Raw genomic sequence first — 12,011 nt, 5'->3', positions numbered from 1 at the left:
AGTGCAAAGAGATAGTTCTGGCGGGGGTCGAACCCGCGACCTTCGGCTCATAAGACCAACGCTCTGACCAATTGAGCTACAGAACTCGAGCTGCTGAGAGTGTCAATTGACATCAAACAATAAGCGTTAAACCTACGTAAGATCTTCCGGCAGTACACGTTTAACTTTTTACCGGGCTTGTAAATGAATACAACAGAATTATATTACAACAAAAACGCACAAAAGAATTGGTTTGTGTTAGCTGCTTCCTCCCTATCAATTCTATCTTCCTGCGACAAAACTTTGCAAAACCCCGGATGTAAAACGCAATCAAAACTTTGCGCTCCAGATCGCACCATTGCCCTCCCCGCATCGCTTGTGAACTGTCTTCATTCTCTCCACGGATTTGCAAATGCCGCTGCAAGGCCAATCGAACGAGGCTACACACACGTTGCCTGCCTCGGCTTGCCACTCGCAATCTAAAAAACCAAAGGTCTTAATCTCTCGGCACAAGAAAAAGCTTCTTCTCTCTTACCAGGAGGTGTTCCACAGCAAAAGCTACGCTCGTCGATGTGATTCACGTCCAGTCCAATGAACCAAGCTCCTAGAGATACGTCCTCGTTTGCATACTGATGCAAAATATGCCTGCGAAAGAAGAGAAAATCAGGAAACAAATAGAAGATTGAATCCAAAGCTTGCATCCAAACATACTGGTTGATGGAGATATATGTCGCCAGATCCTTGGAAATCGCATATAGCTGACCAGTTGCGTGACGAAAGTACCTATTGCCATCTTCTCCAAACTTCCAATATTCTGGCTCGTGATACTTCACTCCCCTGTGAAACGCACAAGCGTTATTAGTGTCTGAGCACACAAAAAGGAAAACTTTATGGCTTACTTCTGCGCCAAAACCGGTCCTGATTTCATGCACCCGACATAAACTCGTGGCTTGGATTTTAGGCGAGCCAAAGTTGTCACAAGCATACCTGGAAAGCATAGAACATAAGCAACGAACGATCAAATACTGAAGATCACAGTACCTATGTTCACATGTACGTCATCGTCTACTTTGACGTAATACTCAGCGTCCCATTTAGCGACAGCAGTCGAGAAATAAATTTTAGTCTTCGCAGAAAGCTCGAGATAGCCTTCGACGTGATCCTGCACAATAAGTTGTGACTCCATGTTTAGATTAAAAAAAGGAACTTACCAGTCTTAGAAAATCTCCATGCTGAGCTTCTTCGGAGTCGATTGCCTGATCTAATATCCCGCCTGGAGTAGCACTATGACCTATCACAAATCTTACAATAATTCCCTTTTCTTCTAGCCTCTTGAGAGCCTCGCCTGAAAAGTGAAACAAGTGATAGATGAGCAAATAAAAAACTCAAAAGAAGAAAAAAAGTGCGGGACTCACCCTGTGGCATCCATGTTTCTCGAACAGAGTCACGACGCTTCCGGCTGCTGAAAGCCGTGTTTATGCCGATCACCACGAAGGCCTTTTGTCTCTGATGATTCTCAGAAGTTGAATCTCCCGTCGGGGCTCCAAGGCCGGGAGAGCTCGTGGATTGCTGAGTTATAGCTCGAGCAGCAGCTAGCTCCATTTCTAAAGCTGACATAGTTTTATCCAAGTTCCTGTAGTTTACAAATAGAAAGAAAAGAGACCATTAGGCCTAGAATTATAGTTGAAGAAGAACTTTACCAGACAGCGTCATGAGTTTTTGATACTTGATTTAAAATCTCCCTTGGAGATGCTTCGCTGTTCACAGGCTTCTGGAAATATAACTTTTAGCTACAGTGAAGAGATGGATGGAGAAAGAAGAGACTTACAGGCTTTGGATCGCAGTGATCTTCCGAGACAATCTGGAGGTGCTGTGACGTTTGCGGCCTGGTCACATCGAGATCCTCGGGAGAATTCCACATTCTAGAGCCACGAAAACATCCATTTCTAAGCTCTGGATTTTGAGAGGCGGCAGACTTACCTGTTTGTGAAGAGCATCCCCACGCAGAAGCTCCCGACGCACAGGACGAGCATCCATTTCCCGGAAACGCTGAAGGAGGAGCTCGCCCTCCCTTTCATTCCTAAAACCCTTGCCTGGTCAGATTATGGATCGCCCTGGAATGGAGCTCGCGTCCTGGCCTAGATCGATCCAGCCAGTCGCTGCAATGCAGATCTATGCCGCGGGGATCCCTGGAGCTCCCGGTAATCGCAGGAATATCATTCGATCGAGCGAGTCCTTTGCCGGATCTACGATGTCAACGATCAGCGATGGCGGCGACTGGAAGGAGCAATGAATGGGTGAATCCACACGGCGAGACGGAGAGCGACCGAAAGAGGGGAGGGAAGTAAGGAAAAGGAAGAAGAGAGAACCCACGGCCGTGTGGACCCTTCCTCAGCGCCGTGCTCCCTGTATTTCCAGCGGCGACATGGCTGTCCACGTGTCCAGATGATGGCATCGCGGCCGTCCAGGCCAAATCGCGTTTGTTTTAAACTCGCTGTGTGTTAATTTTTAGCAAACGCAAGATAGAATCTTTTCGGCTACCAGACGCTTTTTATTTTTTACTACATTTTCAAACACTTGAGCAGTGACGTGAAACAAGACGACATCCTTGTCTTGAAATAATCACCACCCAAACATTGCGTTGTCTTGAAATAATGGCATATCAATTCCAAGCTTAATGGATCCATCCATGATCCATCCATCCACAAAAAATCGTCCTTTTTTCACACGATCAACGCACTTATTTGCTCCAGAACGATTTCCACCAAGTGCCTACACCCAAAAACCAAGTTGAAACAAGCGTCTCACAAGCTCTTAGATGCATTGCTACGTAAAAAATAAATCACACAAACAGGGAGAAAGAACAAAAGAAAAAAGAGAAAAAACTCTACAAATGCAAACCTCTGTACACAGGTAATGGTACCTCCTATTGCTTGTAGTAAGAAGAATAATAACCAGGGCCTGGAGCGTAAGGTCCAGCAAAATGACTATGCGAGCTCGATGGAGGAGGAGTGGAAGAAGGTTGAGGAGGAGGAGGAGGAGGAGCGGCATTGTTGTAGTAAGTTCCCTGCCATCCGGGATAAGCAGGCTGGCCGTAAACATGCTGTGGAGGAGGAGGAGATTGCTGCTGGCGGTGTGGAGGAGCTTGCGATGGAGGAGCTTGAGTAGTTTGAGCTTGCTGATGCTGGGACTGGGAGTAGTATGGAGGCGGCGGCATATTGGGAGGATAGTAAGGAGAGTTTTGCTGTGGAGAGTGTTGAGGAGGAGGGGAGTGCTGAGGAGGAGATGGAGAATGGCTGGAAGAACTGTATGGTGGTGGGTGCTGATAAGTTTGATGCGAGGACTGGGACTGGGGAGCTTGGGATTGATGGGGAGTGACTGGCGGGTACGTGCGACTCGGCCCAGTATCGTTGAAGGATAAACCTGTGATTTGGCGCTGGAGATCCTCCATCATCTCGCGGGACTGGATGTTGCGCGTCATCACGTAGTCGCTGCATTGCTGCTTCAGGTTTGTGATGGCGTCCTGTGGGAAAAAAAAAACGAGAGCGTTTTGGTTTCTACTTGCAGACTTGAGCTTCTTACCTGGAGCGTCACGTAGAATTTGAGGCCTTCGTTTATGTTCTCTCTGATCTCTCGGTACTTTGCGATCGCCGCACTGAGTTGCTTGTATGCTCGCTCTCGCGCCACTGCATCGAATAGCGAAGGTACAGGATAGAAACTCAATATAGCTACGTACCGACATAGTCTTGCAAGTTGAACGTTGCAGCGAATGCATTGTTATGAGCCTGTCAAGTAAAAAAACATGAATTTGTAGCCAAAAACAAAGCTTTGAAACTGACCTCTATTTCGTGCAGTAGTTGCTCCTGTGCCTGTACATTCCTAGCAACTTCAATTGACACAGGTTCATACTTAGCAAGCTCCCTTTTGAACAAATCTTCGTAAGAGCCAGAGGTAGTCATGAGTTTTGGTAAGATGTTGTCCTGGACATACGATTATCAGAAGCTTTCCATGAAAACTAAATGTAAGTACCTGTCTCTTCATATCTTTAAGCATATCTTCGAGACTAGCACGTTGGAGACCGAGCCTATCCAACTCAGACTGTACAATAGAAAATCAGAATGAGTCCAAGCTAGAAACGTAAAAAATGTTACCAGTTTCTGCCTCAGAGCACCAACGACAGCGTCCTCGTTGCCATTCAGAGATAAAATTGGCCTTGCAAGAGAAGGCAAAGCCGATTCGATCTGTCAACAACAATTTAGTACCACGAGACATGCAAACAAAGTACGTACTGGTCTCGCGTCCAGAATAGAAAGAAACGCGGTATTATCCTTGATTGCGCGTTCAATACGACGATCACTTTCGCCAGATTGTTTTAAATTTGCCGCAAATCCATTTGCCCGGTCGTGCAAATTTTTCGTCAGAGTACTCGACTGAGGACGCGTCCACCTCGTTCCAAACTGAGCACGAATCTGTGAATCCTCCCTAGACTCCTTCTCCAGCAGTTCCTCGGTTTGAACCAGCAGCTCTTCGTTAACTCGTCGCAAATCCCGCAGCTGTGCCATCTCCGATTCCAGTCCCGCTGGACCGCCATCAATCTGTACAGCCTCTACGTCGTCTCTCAGATGCTCCGGCAAGCTAGCATTGCCCTCTAAAGCCAGTAAAGAATCCGGTAAGTTCATCTCCTTCAGCTTCACCCTGGTGATCTCGCTCTCCTGCTGCAACTTCTCTGCCTGGACACGAATGATCTCGTCCAGCATCTCGGTGTACTTCGACAATGCCTTTGCGCTGCTGTCGGGCACAAGGTTGGAGAACATCTTCTCCTTACTGGCATCCAAAAGCTCGGCAACCGCTGCCGACTTTACCAGAACCGCGGACGGAAGCGGAGGCAGCGAGTCCGGATTCGGAACTCTCATAAGATAAACCCTGTCGTTCTCCTTCACTGCTCTCTCCAAGTTCCGCGACACACTCCCATCCAGCTTCGTCACAGCATCCAGAAGCGGCCCGATCACACCCCTGCCAGACTTCTTCGCCTCGGTGAGCATGCTGCTGGCAGCCTTGAGCCTCGCAATCTCCTCGGCGATGTTCTCCTTCTCGTGGAGCTCGAGAGAAACTCTGTAGCACGCCTCCGCTTGAAACTGCGCCGCCTTGAGCTGGACGTGCGACACCCAGCTCCGATCAAAGTGCTGGTTGAGCGGAGGAAGCACCAGCGCCGCGTGAGCTTCGTCGTAGAACAAGCCAACTTGCCTGGCAACCTTGGCGCACAGAGCCGACGGTCGGTTGTCGCTCACCACCTTCTCGAAAAAACACTCTTGTGCCTGTGCCAGCATCAACCTCTCCAGCATCCCCGCGCACTCCACCGATATGTCGGTGGTGGTGGAGTTTCCGGAAGCTTTCATGGAGACGTTGTCGCGGAGGAAGGCGAAAGCTCCAGCCGCAGCTTGGAAGGAGTTGCAAGCCTGCTTGAGGCCCTCTGGGAGGGATCGATCGGCCGAGAGAGCGATCTGGCTATACACGGCCCCAAGGTTGAAAGCTATGGCCGCCTTCTCAAAGTGGATGTTTTGCTGGCTCGCCTTTCTTCCCTGCTTGAAGGCGTCATACCAGGTGAAGGAGAGGGAATTGACGTGCTCCCGCTCGCTGGAGATTGGAAACCTAGATTCCATCACGCAGAGAGCCCGGAAGTAGCGTTGCAAGAGATCGCGTCGCGAATCGAGGGAGTCCGTGGCCTTCTCGATCTCTGACCGCATTTCCTGGACCGATTGGAGATCGTCGTCGGCCTCGCGGGCCTCGCGCTCCGAGTAGTGCTGCGAAATGTAGAGCCGGAGCGGCTTGTGGAGATCCACTGGCGTCGTTTTCTTCGCGTGAATTGCCAGCATCACATTGATGCTCGCGGCTGCCATGGCTCCTGTGAGCTCTCCCCTCCTCTCTACGCCGGATGAAGCATGCCCTGTGATCTCTCACCTGATCCACCGTGTTGTGTATGACGCGTTCCAAAACCCTAGCAAAGGCAAATGCCGTCGATACCAAAAACCTAACCAATGGCGGAGATTATCAATCACATAGACCGTCGATCTCGATAAAAGTATTAACGGTTGCGATTTTCTTTAACAAGTGTTAATTAGAATGGAAGTGGTGTTTTATATTATTGGCTAATAGGTGTTTTGCACTTAGCTATTCCCCATGGTTAGGTCAAGTTTAGATTCACAGCAAAATGTAAGACAATACCATTAGGTGTCCAAGATGTTGTTGCTTCATTGAATTGTCAGCTCTACCCTTGGTTCATAAGTTGGATCTTACCATCTCTCTTGCTATAGAAGAGATACAAAATCGCCTCCTGATTGATGCAGCTTGAGCCCTTCAGGCTAATCAAGCCTCATGCAACCAATGGTATTGACTGTCTATAAATCACAAGAAGCCTTCTTCATAACTTTTTATTTTGTATAAGGTGTTCAAAATTGTTAAAATATCATCTAAACAAACTCTACAATTTTTTATTTTCTAAAACAATAGAGTATGAGAAAGACAATCCAAAGATTGTAAAGACTTATAGTGATATTTAATTTAATAAACTATTTTTGAAATAAATATTTATTTTAGTTAATCAAATAATAACATTGTGAGGTCCAAATGTATGGCTACGATGCTATATATTAATATTAACATAAAGGGATTTCAATAGCTGTTGGATTAGTTTTAATTTAGACCATATAAACTAAAGTTTTTGGGCTAATTTATATGTACATTTTCTATATTCCTTTTCCATATTCTATACACTTACATTGGTGGAGGTGAAAGGCACCTTTAATTGTCCCTAAGGAGTGCTTGGATTTGGGATTTTGGTTTAAATCTAACTTTTACATCGTCTAGATCTAGCTTTTTCCATTTCTTTTATTTTGATTTTTTATTTTTTCAGAATTTTAGTTTAAATTTAGGTTTTGCATTGTCTAGATCTCCCTTTCCTTCTAGTTTTTTTCATTTCTTTTCTTTTACTCTTTCTTTTTAATTCATCTTCATGGTAGAGCAATCCTTTAACTCTGGAGCAGTAGTTAGTACAATTGCTTGATGCTATGTGATTGTAATTCAACAATCAAACTCAGTTGATAATAGCATGGTACAACTCCTCTTACTCTTGGTGTCAATCCTCGCATTCGGTTGAAGTTCTTTCATGGGAATTCTAAGGATGATATGTACCATTGATTTGATCACTTTACAATGATTGCCATATATCATTATTTGGATAATACTCAATGTTTGTATGAGTTTCCCACATATTTCTAAGGGATGGCACTACAATGGTACAATGATTTGAGTGTAGCCACTTGTGGGGATTGGAGTATTCTCCTAGACGTCATCAAATGCGCATTCAGATATATCGATAATTGTGATGATGCCTTTTAACAATTATATCGTGTTTATCAAGGGCCATCTGAGTCAGTGATATAATTTGGTATTTGTTTCCAAAACCTTTTGCTTCGTGTAGAGCCAAATATGTCGGAGTGGATCAAGTTAGAAATGTTATAGCCCGCACTTCGTCAAGATCTTGTTAGACTTGTGTATACATTTATTCCATCCACGTTTGACGATGCTCTTTGATTGGCATAATGTTATAAGACATTGTTTCTTCCACTTCTCATTACACATCCTTCAGCTCCATCCTATGGGTAATGGTCTTGTTCTAATGAAGATTGATGTTGTTGCTGCTCGAGTCAAAAGACAAGGGTAAGGATGTGGTCATGGTTGTGATATTCACTATTGGGTATATAATGAAGTTAGTCACATTTATTAGCGTTGTCGACGTTTTTCAGATTGGCGGCCTCCATTTTTTGGTTGGAGACCTTGGCATTAATAATATTCTATTGGTGCTGTTGTAATAGAAGGTCTGAACATTAAGATATATCTGGGAAACAAAAATAACGGAGGAATTTTGCATAAATAAGTCAATAATCCCTCCTTTTTTCTTTCAAGAGTATCATTAAAGGGTTCATTAGGCACTAGTGTAAGGAACCAACTCTCCAAGGTGTGAAAGGGTAAATAATCTTTAAAAACATGACCAAAATGATAAAAAGTTCATCAAATGAAACACATAAACATGAGTTGCTATTAGCTTTGGAACACTTCCACCCTCGGTCTGAACATAAGTCTTCTTGGGGTGGTGAACTCTCGTGATTTATGGATAGAAGTTGGCATAGATGAAGCACATAATTCTATCATGTTAAATTAACAAATATAAAGGTGTTTGAATAGATACTAATAAGTATGTTTATGTAATGAACATCATGAAAGAGAGTTTTGCTCTTGTTTTGGTTGGTAGAAAATTGGCATTCTTTGTACTCATATGTCAATAATAACTATATACTCACATGACTATGCACAACACTACACCCATATGAATTACTCAGAGCGATATTGTGGTTCATGCGACCAAAACCCTATCACCCTCTAGGTTACCCAAAGAAACATATCCATATTAGAGATATTTAATGAGAGAAGCAGATAAGAGAAGATTAGTTATAGTTTACAGACATGTCAATAGCCTATTTGAGCTAGTTTTTAGTTGATTTGATATTATATGCATTTTGAAGTGGTTTTGAGTGGTTTTAAATTATTTTGATATGAAAGGGCTTTTTTATAAGTAACAAACATTGGCATTTTTGTAATTTTACAAATTCGCTTTCGTAATTTTCAAAATTTTGCTGACTATCAAAGCAGCCTTTGGAATGACGAAGAAGTACATCGACGAGAATCGCTGTTTCGCAACCAAGGGTCCTGATTGTCCGTTGTTGAGAAAAGTATTTTAGGGTTCTTACTCAGAGGGATCCATCGATCGAGGTAAGCTCTCTCCAGCAGGCGAGCAGCGGCGGCGGCGGCGGTGGCGGCCGGCGCATTGCACGCGGAAGTCTCACTTTCTTGCCATGGGCATGGAATTAGCGTCATGACTTCCAAGCTGCTCCACAGGGGTTCTCACGAGGCACAGGACGAGCTCGAGATCATTCTCTCGCAGGCCTACTCCACATTCCAGGCGCAGCTCAGCGCATCCTACCTCTCCACAGTGCCGCCAGCACAGCGAGGCCCTCTCACGCAAGCTCTTCTCTACGCCATTCTCATCCAGCCCCAGGGAGGAGGAGGAGCGGGAGCTTCTTCCGCTACTAGCTCTTCGGCCACTTCTCTTATCAATCAGCTCACGACCATCACCACAGATGGCTACGCGGCGTTCGTTGGCCTCCTCCTTCGCCTGGTAAACGATTCCTACGCGAAACTCTTGGAACATCCTCGGGGTCAGATCATCTGGCTGCTCAAGCAGCTCATCGAGTTCTATGCCACGGACGTGGACAATCTTTGCTTGCTACTGCTCCGCCAGATCGTCGGAGGTGACACGAGCCCGACCAACGTATGGCTCGCGATGCAGATGCTCGAGGTTCTCACCACCAAAATCTCCTGGGTGACTTCCAACCATGGCCTTCTCACCAGCGCGGTCTACACGTATCTCCGCCTTCTTCCGGATCACAGCATGGCGAAGAACTCCTCCGTGAACGAGCTCCGCCAGGCTGAGATCAAGTTCTGCGCGTCCATGATCCGGGAGCACTTCCAGGAGTGCCTCGGGATTGGCAGGGACTTGATCCGGCTCTTGCAGGACGTCTCCTCCATAGCCGAGTTTGATGCCATTTGGAGGGACCTCTTGGCGAATCCGGCATCGTTCAGGGTGCCTTCGTTCACGGACATCGGACAACTTTACGTGGTGAAGACTCATACGAGGTACTTTCAGTCCCGGTTGACGCCAGAGATGGAGGCACAGATCAAGTTCATGCTCACGCATGTAAGAATGGGAAGCCAGCGACGGTACCAGGGATGGTTCACGCAGCGGTTCTTGTCCACCCCGGAGAGCGAGACGCTCGTCTGTGACTTGATACGGTATGTTTGCTGCGTCCACCATCCCAGCAACCAGATTCTCCAGTCGGACATCCTGCCGCGGTGGGCTCTCATCGGGTGGCTGCTCAAGTGCTGCAAGAGCAACCACGTCGAGGCCAACGCGAAGCTTGCGCTTCTCTACGACTGGCTCTTTTTCGTGCCGAAGACCGACAACATCATGAACATCGAGCCGGGGATACTCGTCATGTTTCAGTCGATACCAAAGTACGTGGACATGACCAACTCGCTGCTGGAGTTTCTCTTCCTGCTGATGGAGCACTACGATCCTCCGAGAAAGGAGCTGCTCCACCGGGGCGTAGCAGCGTCGGTGGAGATCTTGGTTGGGAAAGGTGTTGTCCGGAACTTGGAGCCTCTAGCGACGGCACCGGCCATCGCGTTGCCACTGCGGGAGAAGCTGTCCCAGCTCTTCCCACTCTACTGTAAAGTCGAAGGTGCTGGCGATGGCCTCAAGCTCAAACCTCTCGGCAAGCTCGCAGTACGTGAGGAGAGCGAGGATAAAGGCGAAGTGGACACTACTTCCGAGAGTGTGATTCGGAAGAGAAGGCGAACGGGTGTTCACGATCCAAACGCGAGTGAGCTGAACTCACACCTGGAGAAGTTCTCAAAGGCGCTGGCCCTGTCACAAGACGCCGCCATCAAAGTTCTCGAGAGCTCCCTGGGATGCTTGACTTCTCAGGAGCGAGCCGAGAAGTTTGCGTCCCAGGTAACGGATATCACAAAGAAGGCAGCGTACGATCTCTTCTCGCCTCTAGCAGCTACACCGACGACCAAGGCCGAAGGTGATGAGACCATGTCCCTGACTTCCAGCCTCTTGAGGCTCTACGTTGGTTTCGGCTATCCTCACGTCCGGACGATGCTGCTCTTCTGGTCCCGGGAAGGATTTGCAGTCGGGCCACGACTCCTTTGTTACGTAAGCCGGCTTGCGGAAGAACTGGAGACGAAGGACTACGTGCTTGGCATCCTCAAGAGCAAAGACGCGGACCAGATCAAAGCCGAGGCCTCCGACATCAGCGACGAGGATGGCGAGGCGACGAGAGCTCCAGAGACAAAGCGGCTCCAGAGGCAAGGCAGCAGCGCTACGCAGAAAAGTTTACGCAAAAGGTTTCACAACGCAGTGGCCGAGGCTTTCAAAGCCTACGAGGAGTTCCAGAGAAGTCTCGTCCTGATCAACGTTGCAGCCGAAAGCGTCGCGAATCCAGACGAAGAAGTCAGGTCCGCTCTACTCAACGATCTCAAGACGTGCTTGGTGTGGAACGTTGCTCGGCTCCAACGAGTTCTCCCGTCGGTGTGCCGCTACCTCCCGAATCTGGCAGTCGGCTATGACAAGTTCATGCACTTGATGGTCTCGGTCCTCGGCCCAGCGGAGATACTGAGCGTGGAGTTCCGGCTCGCTCTCGGCGAGTTCCCCGTGATAGGCAGCGCCGAAAACTTGGCCAGGCTCGTCAAGGCGTCACTGGCCTGGGACTCGATCGAGCAGCACTACTTTTGGAAGCTCCTCATCGCGGAAGTACAGGGGTGTGGACCCTTGACAAGCCTCGAGGTGCTCAAGCTCTGCTCCAGCTGCGTCAACCCGGAGAGCGATGTGGAAGCCATGTCCGGGATGCTGTCGCTGCTGCGAACGTCGACTCCAAGCACTGCTCTCTCGTCCACTCTGCTCTTGGCTCCTCCGAGCTTCGCAGACTTGGCGGTGGCGGTGTTCACGAGCTGGTTCCTCGCGTTTTTCCCGGCTCTTGCATCGTCGCTGGGCGAGCTAGAGGAGAAACTTAGCGGCGGCGGCGGCGGCAAGATCTCTCCAGCGATGGCCGAGGCGCTCATTAGCCATTTCGAGAGCTTTGATCTTGGCGAGGACACGAGGCCAAAGGAAGCTGGCGAGATCAAGCAAGCTTTCGCGAGGATTGTTTCGTGTTATCAAGAGGACAACAACTCCGAGACAACTTAGCTTGATTGGAATTTCTTTTAAACATTGAATGAAGGTTCTCTAGCATGCGTCACGTCGGGTGTTCGATTCCCCTGCGCGTCCGCCGTCCACCCCGTCCCGTGTTCGATTCCCCCCGGCGCTAAACCACTCCTTGTCGGAGCGAGCGATATGGCACAATGGCGGGAGGAGG

At 47.9% G+C, this 12,011-nt stretch overlaps 3 protein-coding genes and 1 non-coding gene across 6 annotated transcripts; 1 reads left to right on the top strand and 3 right to left on the bottom strand.

Moving 5' to 3' along the window:
- Positions 1–12: 12 nt before the first annotated feature.
- TRNAI-UAU lies at positions 13–86 on the bottom strand. Its single transcript has one exon. It is a non-coding gene; the product is annotated as a tRNA-Ile (tRNA).
- Positions 87–180: 94 nt separating this feature from the next.
- LOC9637843 (probable beta-1,3-galactosyltransferase 2) lies at positions 181–2,426 on the bottom strand. Its single transcript, XM_002974926.2, has 10 exons — positions 1,960–2,426; positions 1,808–1,901; positions 1,680–1,750; positions 1,395–1,612; positions 1,191–1,324; positions 1,021–1,141; positions 879–966; positions 691–816; positions 515–624; positions 181–458 (listed from the first exon to the last, which is right to left on the bottom strand). The coding sequence occupies exons 1-10, from the start codon at positions 2,055–2,057 to the stop codon at positions 310–312; spliced, it is 1,209 nt and encodes a 402-aa protein (XP_002974972.1). The 5' UTR covers positions 2,058–2,426; the 3' UTR covers positions 181–309.
- Positions 2,427–2,504: 78 nt separating this feature from the next.
- On the bottom strand, positions 2,505–5,987 carry LOC9628820 (vacuolar-sorting protein BRO1). 3 transcript variants are annotated; one of them, XM_024679793.1, is made up of 8 exons: positions 4,269–5,987; positions 4,131–4,220; positions 4,009–4,077; positions 3,819–3,959; positions 3,716–3,764; positions 3,562–3,665; positions 2,903–3,502; positions 2,505–2,751 (listed from the first exon to the last, which is right to left on the bottom strand). In XM_024679793.1, the coding sequence occupies exons 1-7, from the start codon at positions 5,874–5,876 to the stop codon at positions 2,906–2,908; spliced, it is 2,658 nt and encodes an 885-aa protein (XP_024535561.1). In that variant the 5' UTR covers positions 5,877–5,987; the 3' UTR covers positions 2,505–2,751; positions 2,903–2,905. The 3 variants fall into 3 exon arrangements, with proteins under 3 accessions (XP_024535561.1, XP_024535562.1, XP_024535560.1); XM_024679794.1 differs by having other exon boundaries at positions 3,403–3,502; XM_024679792.1 differs by lacking the exon at positions 2,505–2,751 and having other exon boundaries at positions 2,782–3,502.
- A 2,787-nt stretch (positions 5,988–8,774) lies between these two features.
- On the top strand, positions 8,775–11,894 carry LOC9628819 (integrator complex subunit 3 homolog). The gene has a single exon (XM_024679791.1). The coding sequence runs from the start codon at positions 8,909–8,911 to the stop codon at positions 11,840–11,842; it is 2,934 nt and encodes a 977-aa protein (XP_024535559.1). The 5' UTR covers positions 8,775–8,908; the 3' UTR covers positions 11,843–11,894.
- The last annotated feature ends 117 nt before the right edge of the window (positions 11,895–12,011 follow it).

The sequence above is a fragment of the Selaginella moellendorffii genome, unplaced genomic scaffold (genome assembly GCF_000143415.4).
Source record: "Selaginella moellendorffii unplaced genomic scaffold, v1.0 SELMOscaffold_26, whole genome shotgun sequence".
In the NCBI taxonomy this organism is placed as follows: domain Eukaryota; kingdom Viridiplantae; phylum Streptophyta; class Lycopodiopsida; order Selaginellales; family Selaginellaceae; genus Selaginella; species Selaginella moellendorffii.
The sequence above is the reverse complement of the archived record's forward strand: the minus strand, read 5'-3'. Positions and strand labels throughout refer to the sequence as shown.